We start from the raw sequence: 25,609 nt of genomic DNA, 5'->3' as shown, positions 1-25,609 counted from the left end.
ATGGAGGGTTTCACCCCAAATCCAGCACCCTGAGGCTGTACGCTAAGCGGAAGGAAGGGGGCCGGGGACTGGTGAGTGTCAGCACCACAGTCCAGGATGAGACAACGAACATCCAAGAATACATTAGGAAGATGGCCCCAACTGACCGAGTGCTCAGTGAATACCTCAGGCAGCAGAAACCCAAGAAAGAGGAGGGAGACGAGGAACCATCATGGAAGGACAGGCCCCTGCACGGTATGTACCACCGGCAGATAGAGGAGGTGGCTGATATCCAGAAATCCTACCAGTGGCTGGACAAAGCTGGACTGAAAGACAGCACAGAGGCACTAATCATGGCAGCACAAGAACAAGCTCTGAGCACAAGATCCATAGAGGCTGGGGTCTATCACACCAGGCAAGACCCCAGGTGCAGGCTGTGTAAAGATGCCCCAGAGACAATCCAGCACATAACAGCAGGGTGCAAGATGCTAGCAGGCAAGGCATACATGGAACGCCATAACCAAGTGGCCGGCATAGTGTACAGGAACATCTGTGCCGAGTATAACCTGGAAGTCCCGAGGTCAAAATGGGAGATGCCCCCAAGGGTGGTGGAGAATGACCGAGCTAAGATCCTGTGGGACTTCCAGATACAGACGGACAAAATGGTGGTGGCTAACCAACCGGACATAGTGGTGGTAGACAAACAGAAGAAGACGGCCGTAGTGATCGATGTAGCGGTTCCGAATGACAGCAATATCAGGAAGAAGGAACACGAGAAGCTGGAGAAATACCAAGGGCTCAGAGAAGAACTCGAGAGGATGTGGAGGGTGAAGGTAACGGTGGTCCCCGTGGTAATCGGAGCACTAGGTGCGGTGACTCCCAAGCTAGGCGAGTGGCTCCAGCAGATCCCAGGAACAACATCGGAGATCTCTGTCCAGAAGAGCGCAGTCCTGGGAACAGCTAAGATACTGCACAGGACCCTCAAGCTCCCAGGCCTCTGGTAGAGGACCCGAGCTTGAAGGATAAAACCGCCCGCAGGGGCGTGCTGGGTGTTTTTTTATATATACGTGTTGAAATGGGAGGGCAGAAAGTGAGCACTTATGTCATTGTCATGCAGGTGCATATGCTGTTTCATGACTGTGGTGCATGCAAATGGAAACTTAATGTGTCTTTTTTTCCTACCTAGCTAAAAGGGTCAAGACCACTATAGACATGAAAAATGTCTACAGTTTTCTCCTTTTATGAAATGTTCACCTAAAGTTTCTCAAAGATTTTATTTTATTTTTTTGCTACCAGCGGGTGTGTCAAAAATTCATCTACTGAAAAATTCAATTTTGAGATTATTTTTCTAAATATCCATTAGTTAAAAGACTAGTAGGGCTAGTATATATGTGTAATCTTTTAATCTCTCTCTTAAAATTAGAAAATAGAAACTATGTAGGCTTTTGATTTTCTGAATACCAATTGGACATTTTGAGAAAGTCTAGTATAAATGACCTTGAGGTCTTAATAATGGAGAGAATCTATTATAGACAGAAAAATCTCTACAATGCAAACACACACACAGAAACAGCCAATGCTTTTTGGTGTGCACACTAATAAAAACTACAATAAGTAAAGCAGACTTAGCACACGCAAGGACATTTTTTTTTCCACTGTACAAAGAACATTACTTAAGGTCTTTTGTTTTTAGCTTATTTGTCTTGACACAGACACATCATGAGCCTTCTTTAAACACCATGCTGGGATTATAATACAGTGTAGTAAAAAGTAGATCCATATACTTTGTTCTCGCAGGGTGTAGTAACATGAGGCACGATGAGTCTTCAGACAACAAGACTCCAGAATACAAAAGATAAAACCTTTTGGGGCTGCGACTGCTGCAAAAACATAGACATAAATACTTACACAGTGGTCTTTATGGGCCCAGAGTTACGCGCTGTTTGCCCGCTGTATCCCAATTTCTGTTTGTTTTTACTACAGTAGGTATGTGGCTTCTGCAGAGGCATAACAGAGCTCTGCAGGAAGAGCTCAGTGGAAACGGCCTATTCTCTCCTCTTGTTTATATTCATATCTAACTTTCAGTAGATGAAAAGCATTTTTAACCATTTAGCATACAGTTTGTGGTGTTAGTGAAACATGTAGGAGAGAATCTGACTCATTATAACACCTGAAAAGCTGTTATTACAATTATTTGTTTACAGTTTCAGTGAGCTTTCTGCATTTTTCAAATATCAAGATTTGGTTATAAGATCAACTTTTTGGTAACTTAACCTGCAGGAAATAATAATAATAAAAAAAGATTCCGTCAGGTTAAATATACTGTTAGTTTCTCTATGTATTTTTGAGTCTTGTAGGCATTCAGAGTGCCTTAGACACGTTCTGTTTCCCGTATGAATGACAGAATTATTGTTGGCTGCTGCATTTTTTTTCTTTGTAATGCAATGTTTTATGTCTTGGGAGTTTTTTAAAAGGCTAAAACGATGAATGTGAAAAGCAAAGCAGAAGAGGAGGGCCTTCAAATCCAGAGACAAAGAGGAGTTGAAAAGGGTGCAGAGAGAGCTGAGGGGACTGATAAGGAATGGGAAGGAGAGCTACAGGCAGAAGATGGAGAACCAGCTTCAGCAAAACAACGTTGGTGAAGTCTGGAGAGGCCTCAGAACCATCTCAGGCCACAAACAGCAGAACTCTCTGCCTGGGAGGGATGTGAGGTGGGCAAATGAACTGAATCATTTCTTCAACAGATTTGATTCAACCATGAGACAGTCTACAACATCGGCTGCAGACTCACCCACCCCCACTGCTGCTGTTCCACCTCTGACACCTCAGACACTTCACACCTCCTCTATTCACCCTGCTCACTCCCCCCCACCCCCAACAACAGCATCCAATACACACTCAACACAAGGCTCCAGCCTGTCTCTCTCAACCACCCAGGTTAGGAGGGAACTGAGGAGGATTAATGGCAAGAAGGCAGCGGGCCCAGATGGCATCAGCTCGAGGGTCGTCAGGTCCTGCGCGGACCAACTGTGTGGGGTGATGGAGCACCTCTTCAACCTGAGCCTGAGGTTGGGAAGAGTCCCACAGGTCTGGAAAACCTCCTGTGTTGTACCAGTGCCAAAGACTTCACGCCCCAAGGACCTCAACAGCTACAGGCCGGTGGCTCTGACATCCCACCTGATGAAGACCCTGGAGCGGTTGGTCCTGGCTCAGCTTCGGCGCCTAACAAGCTCATCACTGGACCCACTTCAGTTTGCCTACCAGCCTGGCATTGGAGCGGATGATGCCGTCATTCACCTCCTACATCGTTCCCTCGCTCACCTGGAGACCGCTGGAAGCACTGTGAGAATCATGTTCTTTGATTTCTCCAGTGCCTTCAACACTATTCTTCCCTCGGTTCTGAAGGACAAGCTGGAGAACTCTGGAGTGGACCATCACCTCACTACCTGGATTTTGGACTACCTCACCGACCGACCACAGTATGTGAGGACTCAGGGCTGTGTGTCGGACAGGGTCGTCTGCAGTACGGGGGCCCCACAGGGAACGGTTCTGGCTCCGTTCCTCTTCACCATCTACACTGCAGACTTCTCCCACAATTCCACCCAGTGCTTCCTGCAGAAGTTCTCTGATGACTCTGCAATAGTCGGCCTCATCACTGATGGGGACGACAAGGAGTACAGAGGACTGACTCAAGACTTTGTGGACTGGTGCCAGCTGAACTACCTCCAGATCAACGCCAGTAAAACCAAGGAGCTGGTGGTAGACTTCCGCAGGCACAAGCATTCTCCACTGCAACCACTCAACATCCAAGGTATGGACATGAGGCTGTGGACAGCTACAGGTACCCTGGTGTTCATCTGAACAACAGACTGGACTGGACTCATAACTCAGACGCCCTCTACAGGAAAGGGCAGAGCAGGTTGTACCTGCTGCGGAGACTCAGGTCGTTTGGGGTGGAGGGCCCACTCCTGAAGACCTTCTATGACTCTGTTGTGGCTTCTGCTATCTTTTATGGTGTGGTCTGCTGGGGCGGCAGCATCTCTGCTGGGGACAGGAAGAGACTGAACAGGGTGATCCGAAGGGCCAGCTCTGTTCTAGGATGCCCTCTGGACCCAGTGGAGGTGGTGAGTGACAGGAGAACGGCGGCTAAGCTGTCATCCCTGTTGGACAACGTCTTCCACCCCATGCAGCAGACTGTGACAGCACTGAGCAGCTCCTTCAGTGGGAGACTGCGGCACCCACGGTGTGGGACGGAGAGATTTCGCAGGTCTTTCCTCCCCACTGCTGTCAGACTCCACAACAAAGACTTTAACTGAACAAACACACACATCCACACATGTGCAATAACACTAAGTGCAATAATCTTTTCTGGCATCGTTGTATTTTTACTCAGTTGTATATAGCATTCGTATTCTATTTTTATCTTATTGTATATTTTTATTCTATTTTATTCTACTGTATATAGTATATTATTTTATTCTATTCTGTACAGTTGTGTACTGTATTTATTCTTATTGTATTCTAATTTTTGCATCATAACTTTTGCACTGTCCACTTCCTGCTGTGACAAAACAAATTTCCCACGTGTGGGACTAATAAAGGTTATCTTATCTTATCTTATCTTATCTTATATGCAAATATAATTTGTGCAGGTTTAGAGAAGTCATTTAACTAACAAGAGCTACATTTGAAGTCTGTTGTAACACAATTTTAACAAGGGCCTGTCTGCCAATCATAAAAAAAACTCAATGTCAAATATTTCTTCAGAGTACTGATTGCACAAGAGTGATTTTCAGCTCGCTGGTGCAGCATTTGTCCTGCTACTTTTTAAAAGCATTGTTCACTCTCACCATTTTGGCAACATTCATTCATTGTGTTTCTTTCTGGGGGTGGCTGTAGCTCAGGTGGCAGAGCAGGTCAGCCACTAATCAGAAGGTCGGTGGTTCGATCCCAGGCTGCCTCCTGGCTGCATGCCAAATATCCTTGGGCAAGATACTAACCCCATGTTTGCCTACTGGTGGTGGTCAGAGGGCCCGGTGGCGCCAGTGTCCGGCAGCCTCGCCTCTGTCAGTGCGCCCCAGGGCAGCTGTGGCTACAATGTAGCTTGCCATCGCCAGTGTGTGAATGTGTGTGTGAATGGGTGAATGACTGAATGTAGTGTGAAGCGCTTTGGGGTCCTTAGGGACTAGAAAAGCGCTATACAAATGCAGGCCATTTACCATTCTTTCCTCGCTTTCTCTCTTTTTTACTTTCATTTAAATATATGATAAAATCTCTCACCAGTCATGGTTTGCGGTTCTACCTATTTGCTCCCTGTCTCCCTTACTCTCAAAAAACCTTTCTGCTTTCTTCTGCCCTCCACTCGCCCTCCTATCACAGTTCATTAACATCACTGTTTGAATTCAAGTTTGAAGGCTAAAGCTGATTAGCGATCAGAATATGTTTGTAGTTTTTCTTATTCATTAGAGATCCCCGCATATGCTTGCAATACATAGTCTACATGTACTGAAATGCTTGTGTGTGCTTCTTACAAGTTATTGTGTTTGTATCTCCGGTTTATCATTCAGTTCCAGTTGCGGTATGTGTAAGTACAGTCATGTATTTGTTTGTATTTACATGCAGGCCCATGCTTTGATTTGTGTGGGTGCATTTGCATGCATATGTACAAGAGGTACTAGAGTCAATTTTTTATCAGCAAACGTCTGTGTCTGAGTTTCTGAAAATGTGTGTTCGCTCCATATCATCGTGGGTACCAGGTTGCATGTCACCGGGTGGCCTCTGTAACTCTCTGCTGCAAATGAGCTGGCAGAGGGAGAAATGGAGAGATGGTGGGTGAAAACAGAAGGAGCAGGGAGTGATTGATTGATTTTGCCTTTCTTCCAGTGGAGTAACATCAGGAGAAGTTGTTGAATATAAATGATGTTAATGAACAGTTAGGTCTGTGTTAAAGCACTTGTAGCAAAGGTCGACAAGCTTCTTTTAGAGGTAGTTGTCAGTGATTTGGCGTGTTTACCTTATTTAGTGCAATACTCCCAAAAATTTTCGCATTATTTGTCTAGCCTTTCAAGTAGATGCGACCATTTTCCTACTGTGAGTTACGCTTAAAAATGTTCTGGGAAAAGTAACATCCAGTTTTGTATGACTACTGCAACTGGACACAGCTGTAGTACCTTGAACGTTACCTATACTTCCTCAGTATATTTTCTAGCTAGAAAAAGCTTGTCCACATCATTGTTTTACATGACCTGTTGATAAAAAGGCAATATCCTAAAAACAGAACTGATAGATTAGTAAGAAAGCCAAGAGGAAATAAAACTAACTAGCCAGCAAGGGCAGCTTAAACTGACTGATGACTTCTCATTCTGGAGCCCATTTTTTATCGTACTGAACTAACTAACCTAGAAACCAATTTTCACTGCACCATATATTATAATGCTGACATCAAGGGGCAGAGAGATAATGGTTGTGATCAGACAAAAATCCGACAGACTTTAGACACAGATAGTGTTTTTCTTGAAAAAATGTTGGGTGGCTGTTTCAGACCATTTGGTAACCAAAATTCAGGCAGTCAAATGACACTGGATGAGAAAAGGAAACATGCATTTGGTTACTTCATTACAATAATGTGATGACTGTTTCTTACTTTGCAAAAGATGGTTTGAATGGACCTCTATTGTTTGCAGAAACATCATCAATGGCACATTTTTCCCTTCATATTGAGACCAGTTTTGAGTGGGGGAAATGACATTTAAACTGTGTTCATTGGACAAAAGACTGTAACAAAACTCTTATGTATTTTTTGGGATTTATACAGTAGTGATGATTGGTTTTATTTCACTGTATCACTATTTTGTGAAGGAAAATATTATTATTTTTTTATCCCAAGAATCAAAGTTTCTGTTTGCCAAGAAGGGGAATATTTTGACAGAAGCACATGCATTCAAATACATGCAAAGCACACTAAACCTCTCTTAGGCATACACAGAGATGCTTATTGTCTGTCACTCTCTCCTACACTCACAAATGCACACACACACAGACTCAGACACACACACTTAGCCTCCATATAGTTGAGATGGATGAGTATGCAGTAACTGACAGTTGATTCATCGGCCCCGCAGCCACCATACATATTCTAATGCAGCCTTGAGGAAAGTAAAAAACTTGGAGAGGGAAATCAGGACTTTTGCTTTTAGACTGCAGGAGTAAAGGGACCATTATTCTTACCCAGCATAACAGAGCTGTCAACTGACGAAGCACCTGCCATCGCAAAGAGATTCATTCTCAGAGACCACAAACTTCAATCTTTAAATGACTCTTTTAGTTGCAAGTGTTTTCAGAAGATTACTGTGTAGCGTAAGGAAGCTTCATTTTGAAAAGACCTTTAATTGGTTGGTCCTCTATTTGCACGTGTGTGTTTCTGAGCATCATTGCCTCCATCTTAATAATCATTGATCAACTTTCAAGCTGATCCATGTTTAGATGCCTCAACGATTCTGTATCACAACAAAGCTCCAGGAAACTGATTTTTATTTTTATTGTTTTACCTAAAAGAATATTACAGTGTGATTATGACTCACATTTTAAGGACACAAGAAGTTAATCCACACTTGGACAGCATTCTCTTGTTTCTAGTGCAGCTCAGGCACATCATATCCTTCCGTTAAAAAGTGGGTCATGACCGCAGTTCAATGTGCTGATATAGAGGTCTTCTAAGAAGTGGGAGCTGCCCATACTAATTACCATAGTTCATAATGATGAACAGAATTCTCACCGGCACTGTCTGAGGGCCAGTAAAAAATACTCCATTTAATTTCCATGCCATTGTTTCCATCTGCTCCTGTTGCTCTTTAACTGAGCCAGTTGTTGAGTCACACTACTGTGCCTTCACATTTTGTTTTGAAAGTTAATATTACTATGTAATTTGTCTTTCTCAAATAATTAAATTTCCAGTAGATTGCATATACCTAATGTCTTCTTCCTGAAAACAGAAGATCATTTACGTGGTCTCATACTCACCATGTGTGTATGAAAAATCCCTTGTGGCATTGGTGTTTAGCAGCACTTTAGCACTTTATATGCTTTTAATGAAAGTCGTTTTGTCAAATATTTAAATTTCCCCATTATATATAGTATTTTCCAAGTAAAGCAAATGGTCTGCTTTTAGTTAGACTTCTTTTCATATGGGTTAGAACTTTTCTTGCATGTGTCATTTCAGAGGTTACTTTCATTTTGAAAAGATATTGCCTATAAAATGTGAACTTGGTTTGGACAAGAAGAAAAAAAAAAAGGAAAGAGCAATAAAACTTCATGCTTTTAGGCTTGACAGATGCCATTATTTCAAAGTAGCTGTCAGCAGTGTGTCAAAAAAGTGATGGATTAATACTACAAGTAAAGAATTTGACATCTCAAATGTCTCGTTTAGCTTTAATGGTATCTATTTTCACTGCAAAAGGTAAAGTGCACGTTAGCAGCAGAGTAATTCTTAAATATTACATTAAAAGTTGATGGATTTGTACACTTAAAGGTACAACATGTGTCTGTGAAAGGATGTGAGAAGTTGAGTCTCAGATAATGGATGGATGGATGGATGGATGGACCAAATAGTCTGTAGTTGCTACTGAAGTGTGAAAAAAGTACTTGCCTATATAATGAAAATATAAGTCTTAGATTGTTATTTCTGAAAATTACACCTCAAACCCAAAGAGAAGATTGGAGACATTCAGTTTTTTTTGTACTAAATACTGGAACACAGCTGGAATTCTTGGCAGCAGTAAATCCTGTAATTCTGCATTACAAATGATAAGGCCACCCATATGGAAAAGAAATAGTAAAAACATATATGATTTACTCATGAAAGTGGCCACTTTCTCATTACTTTCATCTATTTTTTTAGTAAGTATACAGTACAAAACATACAAGTTTCATTATATAATTTTTCAAGGGATCTTATATGTGTTTTCACTCTTGTATGCTTTTCATACAAGTTTCATACAAGACAGATACAAACTTTATAAGATTTATATATATCTTTTCCATATGGGCAGCTGCAGATATAGTTAAAGTGAAAAGAAAGTGATGTATTTTTTTCCTGTTTGCTGTGTGACTTATCAGGGACTGTGTAATTTTTCAGGTTACAAAACCTTTTATTGATGTATTCAGAAGAATATTTATTGATTATTTTATTTAAAAAAAGAGAAAGATTTTACACTCAAATAAACATTTTTGTCTTTATTTCACAGCTCCACCCACTCCCATTGCACCTCCTGAGCTTCTTTCTGTTGGTGCTACTTACCTTTGGATCAAACCCAATGCCAACAGCATCATTGGTGATGGGCCAATAATCCTGAAGGAAGTGGAGTACCGGACCACTTCAGGGAACTGGGTAGAGACCCATGTGGTTGACTCCCCTACATATAAACTGTGGCATCTGGACCCAGATGTAGAATATGAGATCAAGGTCCTGCTTTCCAGACCTGGAGAGGGAGGAACAGGACCCCCAGGTCCACCACTGGTAACCAGGACCAAATGTGCGGGTAAGTAAGCACTTTTTTCTTTGTTATTGCTTTAATTATTTGTTTAATTATTTTCCCATTTATGTTGCCTTTTTACCTATTTCTCAGTTATTTTTAAAAATTTAGATTTCATTTAGAAATCTCTCTTTGCAGTTGCTTGATCCTGTTTTGTCTTATTTCTGTTGGACAACTGTACTGTGATCCACTGATATACTCAGCTCATTAATCCTTGGGTAGCACTAATATAATAAGAATGATTTACTATGGTCTGAATATGATGACAGCATGATTTGGAGCCAGAGAGGTAAAAAAGGCTGATGAGAAAGATAACAAAGAAGGAAAAAATGAGGAAAAAAGTGTTTCCTTTTACGTCTTCTTGGGAAGAGAACGCAAATCAAAGCTGATGATAATTGACATGTTAAGAAGAAGCCCCAGAGATGAAGAAATGTTGGAGTGCATAGTTTGCAGGGAAGAAGGTAGGAGAGGTTAGGTGGGGGCAATCATGGCCAATAATGAGTATCCCAGCGGGGGTGTAAGGACGCAATAAGTGGCAGTTCATTTGATAAAATGACAGCCCATCAGATCTCTGATGGCCTCTTATGTGTGTGTAGGTGTGTGTCAGTGTGTATGTGTTAAGTGTGTTCTTACTTAACAAGTAGGAAGCCATCATTCTCCATTCCAGCATTCCCTATGGACTTCTCTGTGTTTGCATTTTGCCATGCAACTAATTGTCTTTGTTCTATCTTGGCCTTTTGACCTTTTTTGTTGCTTTCACTGTACTACTTTAGTCTTCTGATTTTCTGACGCTATTCTTGCTTCCCACTCTCTTTCATTCTTAAATTCATTTTCCCACTTCTAACTTTTTTCTGTCCTTTTCATTTCCTTTTCTCTGCAATGTTTTCCACTCTTTTGTCCTGACTTCATTTCCTTCTTGTCTTCCTTTCTCCCATTTTAGAGTTTTTTCACCCTTTCTCCTTTTTCATCACTTGGGTTTTACTTTATGGTGTCGTTTTTTTGAACTCTTCTTCCCTTCTGTCCTTTAATGTTTACTTCTTCTGTTTTTGACACTTTCCCCTTTTATTCACGCCTCCCCCTTTCTTCTCTGCCATGTCCTTCTTCCTTCTGCCATTCTGTCTCAGTTGTTTTTCTCAAGGGCTTCATTTTATGAGAATTAGAGAGAACAAGACAAAATGATGATGAAGAGTGAGAGGAGATCAAAAAGATGAAGGTGTTATTCTGTAAAGACAGTGGGCTCGATCTGGATCTAACCTTGCATTCAAAGAGGGGAGAGAGAGAGAAAGAGAAAATGCTTTAATAATGCTTCTACTTTTTTTTGATGGAATATACATAGCTAGTGTGTGTGCCTTGGGGCATTCGTTGTTTATGCTACAAGTTCTGTCAAAACTTTGGAGCATTAACTTGGCAGATGCTTAAATTTAATTGGAATGGGAATTTTGTGTATTTGCGGTTGCTGTGTTATGTGTGAGTGAGAACGTGTGAACTCTACTGTGTGCATATCTTTCTGTGTTTGTGTGTGTGAGTATGTCTGCATTGTGTACATGCTTGTGTGTCTACCACAATGTGTTTGTGTTTGTGCATTTGTGGTCTTCAGTCCACCCCATGTTTTTTCTTTTTTTCTTAACTCTGTGGTAATCAGCAAGTGAAAATTATGTGTTAACACTACAGTCTCTGTTTTGGTCTCTCTCCCTGCTTCCTTGCTTTATCTATCTCTCACTTTCAATCTCTCACTCTTACTTTCTGTCTCCCATATTGAAACACAAGTAGCTGGTGAGGCGCTGGGGTCTTATGGGCCCTACACATAAATGTTTTCTCATAAAGAACTCATTGTGCAAACCTGCTAGCTAAATAGCTTACTAGCTTGTAGAATATGAGCCTAACCAATTCTTTAAACGAGGCATAGACCTTACCTTCTATCCTTCTATCTACAGAGAAAATGCTTATTCAACGTATCATCCAGATTTTTTCAGGTTTGTGAATCCACAGCTACAATACTCAGTGATGATGCAGAGAGATGACTTTGCTAATATTAAATTACAGTTTGAAGAGTGCTTTTACAAATTGATATATACAGCAGATGCCAGTTTGCAGAATTACTAGTAAAAATGTTAACTCTTTCTTTTGCTTTTGGATGTTGTAATAAATAAAATTCTCTACCTATACCAGTTAGAAAATGCACAACAGACAATGTTTATGAACGTTTTTACACAGCCAGAGTGAAATTTACTCATCTATAGGGAGTGCAGAATTATTAGGCAAGTTGTATTTTTGAGGAATAATGTTATTATAGAACAACAACCATGTTCTAAATGAACCCAAAAAACTCATTAATATCAAAGCTGAATGTTTTTGGAAGTAGTTTTTAGTTTGTTTTTAGTTTTAGCTATTTTAGGGGGATATCTGTGTGTGCAGGTGACTATTACTGTGCATAATTATTAGGCAACTTAACAAAAAACAAATATATACCCATTTCAATTATTTATTTTTACCAGTGACACCAATATAACATCTCCACATTCACAAATATACATTTCTGACATTCAAAAACAAAACAAAAACAAATCAGCGACCAATATAGCCACCAATATAGCGACCAATATAGCCAAGGACACTCAAAAGCCTGCCATCCATGGATTCTGTCAGTGTTTTGATCTGTTCACCATCAACATTGCGTGCAGCAGCAACCACAGCCTCCCAGACACTGTTCAGAGAGGTGTACTGTTTTCCCTCCTTGTAAATCTCACATTTGATGATGGACCACTGCTTGAAGAAGGTGTCTTGGCAGTAGGACTGGGAGTTGAGCTTGACTCCATCCTCAACCCGAAAAGGCCCCACAAGCTCATCTTTGATGATACCAGCCCAAACCAGTACTCCACCTCCACCTTGCTGGCGTCTGAGTCGGACTGGAGCTGTCTGCCCTTTACCAATCCAGCCACGGGCCCATCCATCTGGCCCATCAAGACTCACTCTCATTTCATCAGTCCATAAAACCTTAGAAAAACCAGTCTTGAGATATTTCTTGGCCCGGTCTTGACGTTTCAGCTTGTGTGTCTTGTTCAGTGGTGGTCGTCTTTCAGCCTTTCTTACCTTGGCCATGTCTCTGAGTATTGCACACCTTGTGCTTTTGGGCACTCCAGTGATGTTGCAGCTCTGAAATATGGCCAAACTGGTGCCAAGTGGCATCTTGGCAGCTGCACGCTTGACTTTTCTCAGTTCATGGGCAGTTATTTTGCGCCTTGGTTTTTCCACACGCTTCTTGCGACCCTGTTGACTATTTTGAATGAAACGCTTGATTGTTCGATGATCACGCTTCAGAAGCTTTGCAATTTTGAGACTGCTGCATCCCTCTGCAAGATATCTCACTATTTTTTACTTTTCTGAGCCTGTCAAGTCCTTCTTTTGACCCATTTTGCCAAAGGAAAGGAAGTTGCCTAATAATTATGCACACCTGATATAGGGTGTTGATGTCATTAGACCACACCCCTTCTCATTACAGAGAAGCACATCACCTAATATGCTTAATTGGTAGTAGGCTTTCGAGCCTATACAGCTTGGAGTAAGACAACATGCATGAAGAAGATGATGTGGACAAAATACTCATTTGCCTAATAATTCTGCACTCCCTGTAGTGGAAGAACAATTAGAAACAGCATAAGTTGCAATGAAATACACCAAAATGAATCTTCTAATTTTAAAGTGAGTTTCACATGGTTGAAGTAGCGGCATAACAACAGCATTGCTGCAGCGGCTCCAGACATGCTCCCAATAGTATGGGACAAGTTTGACTATCGTATGGAGGAGGACACAAGTTTTGTGTAAAATTTTATTTTCAGAAGATATTTTAAAATTTACCACAAGCTTCTATGTCTATTACTTAAAAAAACAAAAAACTATGGCCTTTTGAATTCGGATGATTCTTTTTGATACACCCTGTTTTGTTCTCCTGTATTATCTTTTTTTCTAGCTGTTTATAGATTCTTATGTCACATGGCTATAAAATTAGTTCACATAGCTGCTCTAAATATGGGAGAAATAAATCTCCCTGAGGGACCAGGGGGCAAAGCAGTGAATGTTTACAATGTTTAAGTCCACCTATAATCTGGCTCTTTGAAATATCTTTGAAAAGAAAAAAATGAATGCATTAGTTTATGTTATAGTTCCTTATTTCATTCTAGGAACATATCACTCAGCAGTAAGAGTTGCTTGCGGATGTAATTATTTGGACAATAATGAGGTTCTGTGGCACAGAGGGATATAATATATGGACTTTGAAGTGAGTATTTGTTTTATTGACTTTTGTTGACAATAAGAACTGTAGAAAATGATTATTATTATTATTTTGCTTCTCTTTCCCTTTTAGCATCCTTTACAAATCCAGCTCTACACCTCTAATAGATCTGTATTCTTTCTTTGCCTTGGAGTAGAGCAGGGCAATATGGCCAAAAATATTTATCACGATATATATATTTGAAAATTTGCGATAACGATATAACCAACGATATAATTGATGCGAGACAAAATACAACTCCACAACATTACTAGCGCAAAAAGACAACCTTCCATTTATTTTCACTTAAACAAGAAGCTGGTTTTTATGTACATTAAAACCTTTATAAAAATGTAACAGTGCAAATGCAAATTCCTTGCTTAAAGTTTAACCAAAAGGCATTTCCAGTAGAAATGGGCTGACATATCCTGAGCATAACCATGTATAATATCCACTGAAGTTAAAAAGAGGTGCTTTGCAACATTAAACTGCAGTGTGCAGTACGTATTTTTCGGACCATAAGGTGCACGGGATTATAAGGCACATTAAGCGAAACAAAGCAGTCAGATAAATCAAACTTTATTAAACTCATTCTTCTTGCTTCCTCCACTTCTGTACCATTGATTCATTAATGTTGAATTCTCTGGCAGCTGCTCTATTCCCATGTTGTTGCAGTATATTAATGACTAACCTTGTATTGTGGATGGATTATCTCAGTTGTTCTCCTGACTGAAGTTTGGTCCGTTTACAGCATCCTGCCATGCAATTGCATTTGTCTCTAACTATCAGGAACTTTAACTTTAACTTTTATAAGTGGAAAAGTGTTAGTGTTCGTCCTCCAGCACTGTTTATGTTATGCTAACATAGCTGTGTCGCTAGCGATCAGGTAGCACATCATTATATACCAGCTAGCCCAACTTCAGTAACCCTACAAACGTCACTGCTGTTTAGTTTTCTGTCTTCATTTATGTTGGACGTGATAGCAGAGCTGTACGTTTGATTTTTTCCAGAAATCTCTCAGTCAGAACATGCCATATCATGCTTAGGTAACTAGCGAAACTAGCGAGCTAACTTCCGCTAGCTTCCTGCTAACTTCTAACTCCGTTAAATGTAATACATTTTGTTTTCATGGATGCTTGGAAGTTAAACTTCATAGTTTCACCTGGTTAAGCAGCAATGCTGATCGTTTTATTAAAGATGAAAGAATTGAGACAGTTTTTAACTCTCAGTGATGCTGCAGTGTTGTTTGACCTGAAGATACGGAGTTTAGGACCCAGATTACTCCCAGATTTAAGAGCATCTTAGTCCCACAAATACGACAATAACGACGGCCGCTTGCATGTTCTGCAAAAAAATGTGCTTTGTCGTGTATCTGACGGACAAACACCAAACCAGTTCCACATCACGGAAGTTGCACCATTTTTACAAACCAATTCTGGTTCATCTGTTTCACTCAACAATCGGCCATGTGCGTATGAAAACAAAGGCACTGCGCATGCGCGTTTTACTCATTCTATCGCGATATTTCATTTTCCTATCGTTGCCTAACATTATACCGGTATTACCGTGAACGGTATAATATGGCCCAGCCCTACCTTGGAGTACATCATCACACAGGTTACCTGAATTTCCTGGTCTCTACTGTGTTTATTCTTGTGAACACAAAGAGACACCCTCAGCCCACCTATCGTCTACATACACACACATACACACCTGTCCTGTCTCAAACTTCCTGGTATGCACATCTAAAGCTCTCTGCCCTTTCGCAGACATGCCACATACACACTCTTCAAATTTTTATTTTGCTATTTTGCTCAAACAAAACTTCAGATTGAACAGAGGCTCAAATCTCAGAACAGTTTGTCTGTGTGTACTTGCAGTACATTTAGAAGTAGCCACTTGTTTTCAGCAGGTGTACAGCTGCGAGGTGAAAAGGGATAACTATTTCTCACATAGGAATAAGATGAGGCACAAGAGGAATTGGAGACAGTGAGATAGGATTAGGTGGAAAAATGTTGCGTGTGAAATAAAAATAGCTGCAGTGAGACAGTGGCAAATCAACAAAGCGGGGGGGGGGACACAACAGAAACTAGAAAATGTGCTAAAGGATGAGAAGAGAGGGTGAGAGTTAAAGAAAGAAAACAAGAAAAAAAGGATAATAAAAAAAAATATGGAGCACAGAAGAAATGGAGAGGAGGAGAAGAAAGAGACAGAAGAAGGATGCAGTGTAAGGGAAAGAGAAGCCAGTGACGTGAAGTGAAATGGAACAGAGCCGGTGGTCACTCTTTTTGTGTTTGTGTGGAAAGCATAGTAGAAAGGAACATGTGTTTCTGGGCTAGTGGCGCAATGTTTAGCTGTCACAACCATTCATGGGGTGCTCCATGTGTGCTCATTTGTGTGTGTTGTGCGTGACAGGATTGAAACAGGCAGGCAGGACAGATGTTCAAGAACCTGCTGGCTGCTGGAATGCATGTGTGTGTTTGTCGCCACACCTCCTGTGTTCACCTTTCTCTTCTTGTTATCATCTACAGCCATTCAAATTAGGATTCACCAACAGACCTAATAATCACTTTAATTGGTAGAACCTGGGACCATTTCGTGGCCTTTGCGTTTTTTAATTCCACGCCATTTCCACTGTGTTTAATGGAGTATAGCCAAATTTTCAAACATGTATTTTTTTCCCATTTTATTTAAAATGAGCTTAAATGGCTGAATAAAAGGCATACATCCACAATCGAACCTCGTGGCCGATTTCTGCCCCTTGAAACCCATTATAAACGCTATTTTTCACTGCAAATTAATTACGGTCAAAGGGATCGTCGATGTTTTTAAGTTTCATTTTCATTTTGGAGGAGGCCTTAGAGTTGTAATTTTTTTATTTGTCCACCGAGTGGCGCCCTTGCTTCACATTTGACCCCTGCTGGAAAACAGCGGGCTGCTTAGACAGACCTGCGGAAAATGAAGCCTGATTCCCGGCGTGCAGCAGCGGCTTCGCCCGCTGATCGGGCGGGACCATTTTCGGTCCCTAGGACCGTGAGAGGGTGCTTTTTTTTTTTTAGTCAACAGGAAATGACGTATTTGTTGTCACGTGGTATCGGACGTGTGTGCTGGAAAAAGCAGTCCCCGGTGATCGTGCCCCGGTCATCGTCGCGACTTACCCCGGGAAGATGCACTTTTTTCGGCCTAGAGGAGCAGCATTTGCCGCCTGGAGACCATTTTCTGGTCCTGAAAAAAAAAAAAAAGGCGATCGAAATGACTGTTGGTGCCAATCTTTAGTCCATCTAAAGGCCTAATTATAATAACAATTGAACATTACCTCAAATGTTTTTTTTGGAAAATATTCAAGTTTTATGTTTTTTGGGGCAAAAAAAGTAGTGCGCTCATGTGACGAAACTGGGATATAAAGGGTTAAAATCCGCGAAATGTAATTAAAACTTGACATGAATATTTCAAGGAGAAGTAGGTCTAAAAGATTGGCTAATTTAAAGTGGAATAAAATATTAATATATAAAATTTTTATAGCACTTTTTTGGGCGTGGTCGATTAGGACCGATAGTGTGTGCATTTTATGAAATGCGCTCCTGCAAAAAAAATAAAAGTGGATCGAAATGAATGTTGGTGCCAATCTTTGGTCCATCTAAAGGCCTAATTATAATAACAAACAAATATTACTTCAAATGTTTTTTTTGGAAAATATTTAGTTTTTTTGTTTTTTGGGGCTAAAAAAACAGGGTGCTCATGTAATAAAACTGGGATTTAAAGGGTTAAAACAATGAAAATATAATTAAAACTTGACATGGATATTTTAAGCAGAAGTAGTTTTAAAAGATTGACTAATTTAAAGTAGAAAAAAATATTGATATATAACATTTTTAGAGCACTTTTGGGGCGGGACAATTTTTGGTCCCGAGGTTCACGAAAGGATGGGATTTTGAGGTTCTACCAAGGTTAAAGTCATTCTCCTGGCATTTATTACACACCTTCAAGATCATGTCTTTTCATTAAAATGATATATTTTAGATTTTCCCATCACCATTAAAATTCTTCCTTCATGGTTTCAAATGGCTTATGGGTGATTACACTTTTGTATTATTTGTGCAACCTCTCTACCTGCAGCCTGCCCCTCACTCTTCCTCTGCATCTCTAAATGGAGACACAGTGCTGGTCCACGCAACCCAGGTATTTAACTGGTAAATCAGAGGGCAATAGGAAAGGGTTTAGTTGAACTTTTAATTAAGAAGTAGATGTGGATTACAAAAAAGAGGTGCTATAGGAGATGAGTTGTTTAAGGATGTTTGGAGAGTATGTTGTGATTCTATGAACATTAAAGTCCTGGGATTGATTGGTGACCTGCTTGTTGTGTATCTTGCCTCTTCCCCTTTAAAAGCCGGGATAGTTAAAAACAAAGAGATTTGATCCCTGAAGCAACTGATCACTCCATAAATGCAGTAGATAATGTTATTCTGTTTCAGTTTTCAGTAAAATACCAAATGGGAATTATTAGAATGAAATAGGGTGAAGCTATTTATTGCACAGATGTTGCTACACAGATGGACTATTCCATAACAGTTATACCAGTGCAGATAAAGAAAACTGCTAACAATGAAAATACTAACTACCAATATTTCTCACATAAGCAAGTAGGAAAATGAGCAGAATGGAGAAAAAACTGGAGGGCAACTTGAAAAACTGTCATAGACTCATAAAATTATGTCGAAGTTCCTGCAAAAACTACCCAAACATGACTCAGTAAAGTGACTCACTATTAACTGACAATCTGACAGGTTATGCCTGTTAAGTTAAGCCATATATAGGCGATGTCAGTGGAAAACAAAAGACTGTCAGACCAGAAACCTTAAATAATTCAGAAAAAAATGACAAGGCAAACACACACACGCGCACACAAATATATATACATACATATAATTTGGACCAACTGGCATCACATTTTAGCCCGATGGGTACCCTTTAGCTTCATTTCACCAGTCTTCATAGTTTCAGGGTCTAAACCCAATAAAACAGCAAGTGAAAATGAAAACAGAAAGCATGTGAAAGCATAACTAATTAAAAGTGAACAGCAAGTGAAAGTAAAAATAATGAGCGAGTTACAAAAAAGTAGACCAAATACAAAGACGAAGCTCCTTTTTATGCACACTTATGGCTCTTTCCAGTAAAAGCATTTCCTTTGTCCAACTAGTATTGCTTGAACTTGTGCATCATGGCACCAACAGCAAAGAGCACTGTCTGACATGCTAGCGACTTTGACAAAACTGCAGCGTTTGATACCCTGGGAAGGAGAACCGGCTGGGTTCAGTGAGGACATGGCCTTGATCATGATTGATTTCACTGTGCACTCTCCTCTACAACTTCTCCTCTCTTTCCTCTTTTTTTTCTTGGTCCTATTCCCCCATCTTCCTTATCATCATTCTTTATACATTTCAGGGCTTTCAAATGGTTCCTCAACTTTTCCATTTGAATAATTTGTTTTTATGCCTATAAATATATACCTTTTTCAATAAACCAAACTCAGAAAAAGAGATGTTTCCTCACTCCTGCAATGCTCTCTATAAGTGTGTATGACCTTCATAGTTTTGTGCTCTTGATCTGATTTCAAAATGAGCCTCTATCATTTCATTTCATCCCTGTTGATCTTTCTTACTTAAGTCAGTGACACTGCTTAGCTGCAGAGAGCCTGTCAACACACACAAACACACTCCTGACATTTTCTCTTCCCCTTACTTGTCGTTCATCTTTGTATCTCTGTCCTTTTCCCTCTCCTTTATCCTTCCCTGATCCTCTGTCTTCTTGCCTCTACTCTTGCTTGAAATTCAAAGTTCCCAAGCATAAAATGTGAACATTGGCTGTGATCCTTGTCTCTATAAATATCAGCTTTTAACTTAAACATTACCTCTTCAAAGTGTAAGTGTATCCTCCTGTAGTCCCTTACTTATAAATTAATATTTTTTATGTGCGGCGATAATGTAAGTGTTGGCTAATTTGTTACCCAATAAAGACTTTTTATTCACCTACGGTCTTTAAATCTTCCCTTAGTATATTTTCTTTGCCTTTTACTCCCATACAATTTCCATTCCGCGTCTCTTCTTTATAGAAGGCAGGTGCTAATGTGAATGTTGGCTAATATGCAGCACTCTATAAAGACTCAATTCATCTGAGGTTATATACTGCATCTGAGCATCTTCTTTCCTTTCCCTCTCTTGGCCGTTTCTTATAAAGTAGATCTTTATGTGAAGGATGGTAATGTGAGTGTTGGCTAATGTGTTACTCCATAAAAATGGATTTTTAATTCACCTGCTGGGTATATACTGATTTGGCTGACACCACTGCTCTATCGTTTTGCCGAGCCAAGCAGTATAGATGCAGTTAAGGGAGTGCATCCGTTTTACATCAAACATTACCAGAATGAAACAGTTCAGAGCTCAGATTTTTGCAGGTGCACTGGTATTGAATCAAAGCCTGGATCCATATTTTTTGTGAAATAAGCACATTGTGCTGAAAAGGAAATGGAATGTCACAAATGTACGCTGCTCTTTTCAGCTACCGGTTGATGAGCTGTAGCCCTCAGTCAGAAGTGGATGTCATCAGAAGGTTCCTAGTGGCTGCCAAATCACTGGACATCTGCATGGAACTTTCAGCTAGTCTCCTCTCACCTACAAATTGAGCACTTTATGCTTCCACCCCCATTTGCTGAGCCCAGTCTTTCTTCTCTTATTACCCAAAGCGTTCAGATGTTGCCAAATCAGCCTCTGCAATACAGCTATAAAAGCTTATATTTTAAACTTTTTAGCAGTGTTCCTCTAATGACAGATAATACTCTTATGTATTATTATTCAGAAAAGCCACAGTGATGTTGAAGATGTGGCTTATAGTTTTTCTGTAGCGTTAACTCTCACCTCCAATGTTTAGTTCTGTGTGCTATCCCTGACTTGTTTTGCTTCTAATTAAGACAATTACCGTATTTTCCGGACTGAAAAGCGCACCTGAATATTAGCCGCACAAGCTAAAATCAGGGGAAAATCCTGTTTTGTACATACATTAGCCGCACCTGACTAAAAGCCGCAGGTGTTTCAATGTTGACTCATCATATCGTTAGCTTCATAGCATAAGTGCCTAAGTCATTGACTTAGTCAAATGACTTAGGCAATTATGCTATGAAGCTAACGATATGTAAGAGAATATGCACAAAGGGAACTGTCAGGAAAGAGATGGCTGTTTGGAGACACACCCCTTTTATTAATATTTTGAAAAACAAGTTATGGGTACATATTTGCATAACTTTTTAGGTATATGTACAAGCACCGGTAATTACAAGTACGAAACATGTACTGTGCTTCATAAACGAGTAACAAATGTAGTACATAACAATAACCTACAGCACACCAGAAAAATAGATTCGGCCTACCTTTTAGGCTCAGGTGCAGTGACACAGCTTTAACAAGAAGAAAAGTCAGTCATTCACCATCTTTCTCTTCTTCCGGTGCACTAAAACCACCAAAGTCCTCTTCTCCAGTGTTGGATACGAACAGGCTCAGGATGGCTACTTCATCCACTCTCAGCTTCTTTCCTTTGTTGTCACTTTCAAAACCAAACAAATCCTCGTTGTCAGTGTCAGAGTTGAACACCCTAAGAAGGGCCGTGGCGGTGTCCTCCTCTCCATCATGCAGCAGTCCAGCCCTTCGAAATCCGTTGGTGTTCGTGGATATTTTCACACTTTTCCACGCTGTCAGAATCCACTGGTGGAGTTGAGCATAACTTGCTTTTCGCAAGGTTATCGGCGCTCATCATCCACGCCTCCCGCTGAACGCGTAGCGCTACTTTGAAGTTTGTTTTTCGCGCTACTTTGTACGGCACTACGTTGCCTGGCGGACGGACATGTGACCAACATACCACTCTTGAACCCCGATACTGTATGTCTGATCACATGCCCTTCCGCCAGGCAACGTAGTGCCGTACAACAGCGGAACAAACAAAGCAAATCCTCATACAATATCACAAAAATCATGGACAATCCATAGAAAAGCCGCACCTGACAAAAAGCCGCAGGGTTCAAAGCTTGTGCAAAAAGTAGCGGCTTATAGCCTGACAATTACAGTACATCCTTTTTATTGGCAATTTATCCATGGCTTCCCCTTTAATTTTACTTCTAAAGCCATCAAAAACAACACGTATAGTATGCAGCCAGCCAGCCAATTCAGGTTCTTGGGGCGCTTGAGGTTTTTGCAGCTCTTACATGGTGAGAACCAGAATTTAGGGCTAACACAATGAGACAGACAACCATTCACATTCACACCTACGGGCAGAACATCCAAACTTCTGGTCAGATGGTGGAGGTTGGTTCGTAGGACCTTCCTTCTCTGAGACAATGGAGCTAACCATTTGAATTAATTTAACTAAGTCCTGATTTACTGGCAGACCGGGGTGGTGGTCCCCATCTTTAAGAAGGGGGACCGGAGGGTGTGTTCCAACTACAGGGGGATCACACTCCTCAGCCTCCCTGGGAAAGTCTATGCCAGGGTGCTGGAAAGGAGAGTTCGTCCGTTAGTCGAACCTCGGATACAGGAGGAACAATGCGGTTTTCGTCCTGGTCGCGGAACACTGGACCAGCTCTTTATCCTCTCCAGGATACTTGAGGGTGCATGGGAGTTTGCCCAACCAGTCTACATGTGTTTTGTGGACTTGGAGAAGGCATTCGACCGTGTCCCTCGGGGTGTCCTGTGGGAGGTGTTGCGGGAATATGGGGTGTCTGGCCCATTGCTACGGGCCATTCGATCCCTATACAACCGTTGCAAGAGCTTGGTTCGCATTGCCGGCAATAAGTCGGACTCGTTCCCGGTGGGTGATGGGCTCCGCCAGGGCTGCCCTTTGTCTCCGGTTCTGTTCATAATTTTTATGGACAGAATTTCTAGGCGCAGCCAAGTGGCAGAGGGCTTTCGCTTTGGTGGCCTCAGAATCTCATCTCTGATTTTTGCAGATGATGTGGTTCTGTTGGCTTCATCGGGTGAGGGCCTCCAGCTCGCACTGGAACGGTTTGCAGCCGAGTGTGAAGAAGCGGGAATGAGGATCAGCACCTCCAAATCTGAGGCCATGGTTCTCAGCCGGAAAAGGGTGGAGTGCCCACTCCGAGTCGGGGATGAGTTCCTGCCCCAAGTGGAGGAGTTCAAGTATCTCGGGGTCTTGTTCGCGAGTGATGGGAGAAGGGAGCCGGAGATCGACAGACGGATTGGGGCTGCAGCTGCAGTAATGCGGACGCTGCACCGGTCCGTCGTGGTGAAGAGGGAGCTGAGTGTAAAAGCGAAGCTCTCAATTTACCGGTCGATCTACGTCCCTACCCTCACCTATGGCCACGAGCTGTGGGTAGTGACCGAAAGAACGGGATTGCGGATACAGGCGGCAGAAATGAGCTTCCTCCGAAGGGTGGCTGGCCTCTCCCTTAGAGATAGGGTGAGAAGTTCGGCCATCCGGGAGGGGCTCAGAGTAGAGCAGCTGCTGCTCCACATCGAAAGGAGCCAGCTGAGGTGGTTCGGGCATCTGACAAGGATGCCCCCTGGGCGCCTCCTGGGTGAGGTGTTTCAGGCATGTCCCACCGGGAGGAGGCCCCGGGGCAGACCCAGGACACGCTGGAGAGATTATATCTCCTCTAGTCTGGGAACGCCTTGGTGTTCCCCCGGATAAGCTGTAGGAGGTGGCTGGGGAGAGGGAGGTCTGGGCCTCTTTGCTTAGGCTGCTGCCCCCGCGACCCGGCCGGATAAAGCGGATGAAGATGGATGGATGGATGGATGGAAGTCCTTGATTTATAATAATAATAATATTATTTCTCAACCACTCAACGTTCTAGCATTTCCCTTAGTTGTTAATATGATGGTATCACACAAATGTATTTTAATAAACAATAATATCTTTAGAAAAAGAGATGTTCTACGAGTATCACTATGTGTAAAGTGGTGTATTTGCCACTGTGTCAGTGTATAGCTGTATCATTAAAATTATATTGATGAATACAAGGCTGTTTATTGCTAAAAAATTATTTTTAACAAACACATCCATCCTGTGTGCTTTAAAACTTTGTAAGCCACAATGCCTCATTACCAAGTGTAAATGAGTTTGTAGGTGACATTTTTAAAATGTGCTTATGTAGAAAATTTGTATGACACTGGCATTTGAACTTTAATATTTGATTTCTGAAACTGCTGCAGTGAAACAAGTTAGTTTTGCTGTTTAGAAATCTGTGCTATTCTGATACCACATTGAAGACCAATTTATTAGACTGGTTTTCCAAGGCAAAATGCAAAGTCTGTTTAAGTGCTCTATAAAGTCTCTGTTGCCATATAAACTTATCACAATAACACTGACATGTTGATTTTAGAGTTTGATGCAGTTGAATGTATTTACAGTGGACAGCAGGTGCTTTTGAAAGCAGACAGTCGACATATCTTCCAAGTTTTAAAAATGTAACTGCCATTTTAATGAAACCGGTTTTCCCCTTGTCTTTATTCTCATTGCTCTGTCTTTATTTGGCCGATTCCAGACCTCGTAAATGCTCTCTGACAAAACGATAAAACAAGACTAACTTGAACCAGAACATGATTTTTTCATCACAGTGCTACTTGATATGAAGGGGCCTTTCATATGTCAAGGAACTTGTCTCCACCATGCTATGAGATATAGTAAACATGGTAGTACAAAGTGACTGTTCCACTGGCAGTGTCTGGTAGTCAAATGAAGGGTTTCCTGTGTTGTAGCACAGATGGAAGCCTCCTTTTTTATTAAGTATTGTAGAAATGAGCCAGTTCTTTCTTACAGTGCTTGCTCAGTAGGAAGCAAATCATAATTTGCCTCCTGCTACTTTTAGACATAATATAATATAATATAAAGATGAGGCTATTAAAAATAGAAGTGAACCCAGAAGCACATTTCTGTTTGTTATATTTCATGAAGATTGTCAATATTGTCATCGCTTGAGGCATGACTATGTTGTCACCTCAGGGAAGAAGTTAACCATTTAACCAACTCAGACCAGGGCCTCGTTCTCTGGATCTCTTCGCTTTTGTAGTTTTTCCTTTTCTTATCATCCTACTTTATGTAAAATTCCCTGTTCATCTGTGTTTTTTTTCAGGCCCTTTAGGTTTCCATAATGGCTTATTTCTTTATTACTTAATCTTTGAATGCCTGTCATGTCCTTGTCAGTTCTCCCCTCCTGTCATTTAAGGTCAGCACACATGTGCGTTGGCTCTCTGCAATCTGACGTTCCCTCATTCATGCGCTGAAGCCGACAACCACCCACAGAGTGCCTTAGTGCCTTATACTTTCTTGTGAATTCCTCTTTTGAATTTCCTCTGATGTCTTGTCACCCTTTCAGCATAGTCTCTTTGTCACTGGTGTTACTGTTTTAATGCACTAAGTTGAAATCCTGCTTCCTTGAGTGCTCTTTTAAGCTAACTTAACCACGTCAGTTAGAATGACATGTACCACTTTTGTAGCATTCTCTCTCACTGAAACACATAGCATGGCTATTTCTTATGCTGGATTTAGCTTTCATAGCATTGGTTAAATCCAAATGGAAGCTTTTGACACCAACTCTCCATAAAATCATTTCCAGTATAAAATACCACGAAGAACACTTGCGGAAATGAGATTATCTCTAAACTTCTGCACAACGTTAAAAAAAAATCTATTATAGGGGAGACTGGGGATAGTTGTAACGTGGGTCAGTTGTAACACTTCCAATTTCTCCAATCAGGGCTAAGTTTCAAATGATGTGACTCATCCTGTGCATGCCCAATTCAGTTCTGCTATCACATGTGAAAAATCAGCA

The 25,609-nt window shown here is 41.1% G+C and overlaps 1 protein-coding gene across 12 annotated transcripts in view; it reads left to right on the top strand.

The window, feature by feature from the left end:
* ptprt (protein tyrosine phosphatase receptor type T) overlaps positions 1–25,609 on the top strand; it is a 333,988-nt gene that overhangs the window by 95,664 nt on the left and 212,715 nt on the right. For all 12 annotated transcript variants that reach the window (XM_085274701.1, XM_085274699.1, XM_085274700.1 and 9 more), the window contains exon 8: positions 9,222–9,515. In XM_085274701.1, coding sequence (XP_085130827.1) covers positions 9,222–9,515 — 294 coding nt within the window. The remainder of the gene's footprint in view (positions 1–9,221; positions 9,516–25,609) is intronic.

This window comes from Mchenga conophoros, linkage group LG5 (genome assembly GCF_057382185.1).
Source record: "Mchenga conophoros isolate Kocher_MC1m ecotype Shallow Benthic linkage group LG5, M_conophoros_male_GT1.1, whole genome shotgun sequence".
Taxonomy (NCBI): domain Eukaryota; kingdom Metazoa; phylum Chordata; class Actinopteri; order Cichliformes; family Cichlidae; genus Mchenga; species Mchenga conophoros.
This window is presented reverse-complemented; position numbering and strand designations above follow the sequence as displayed.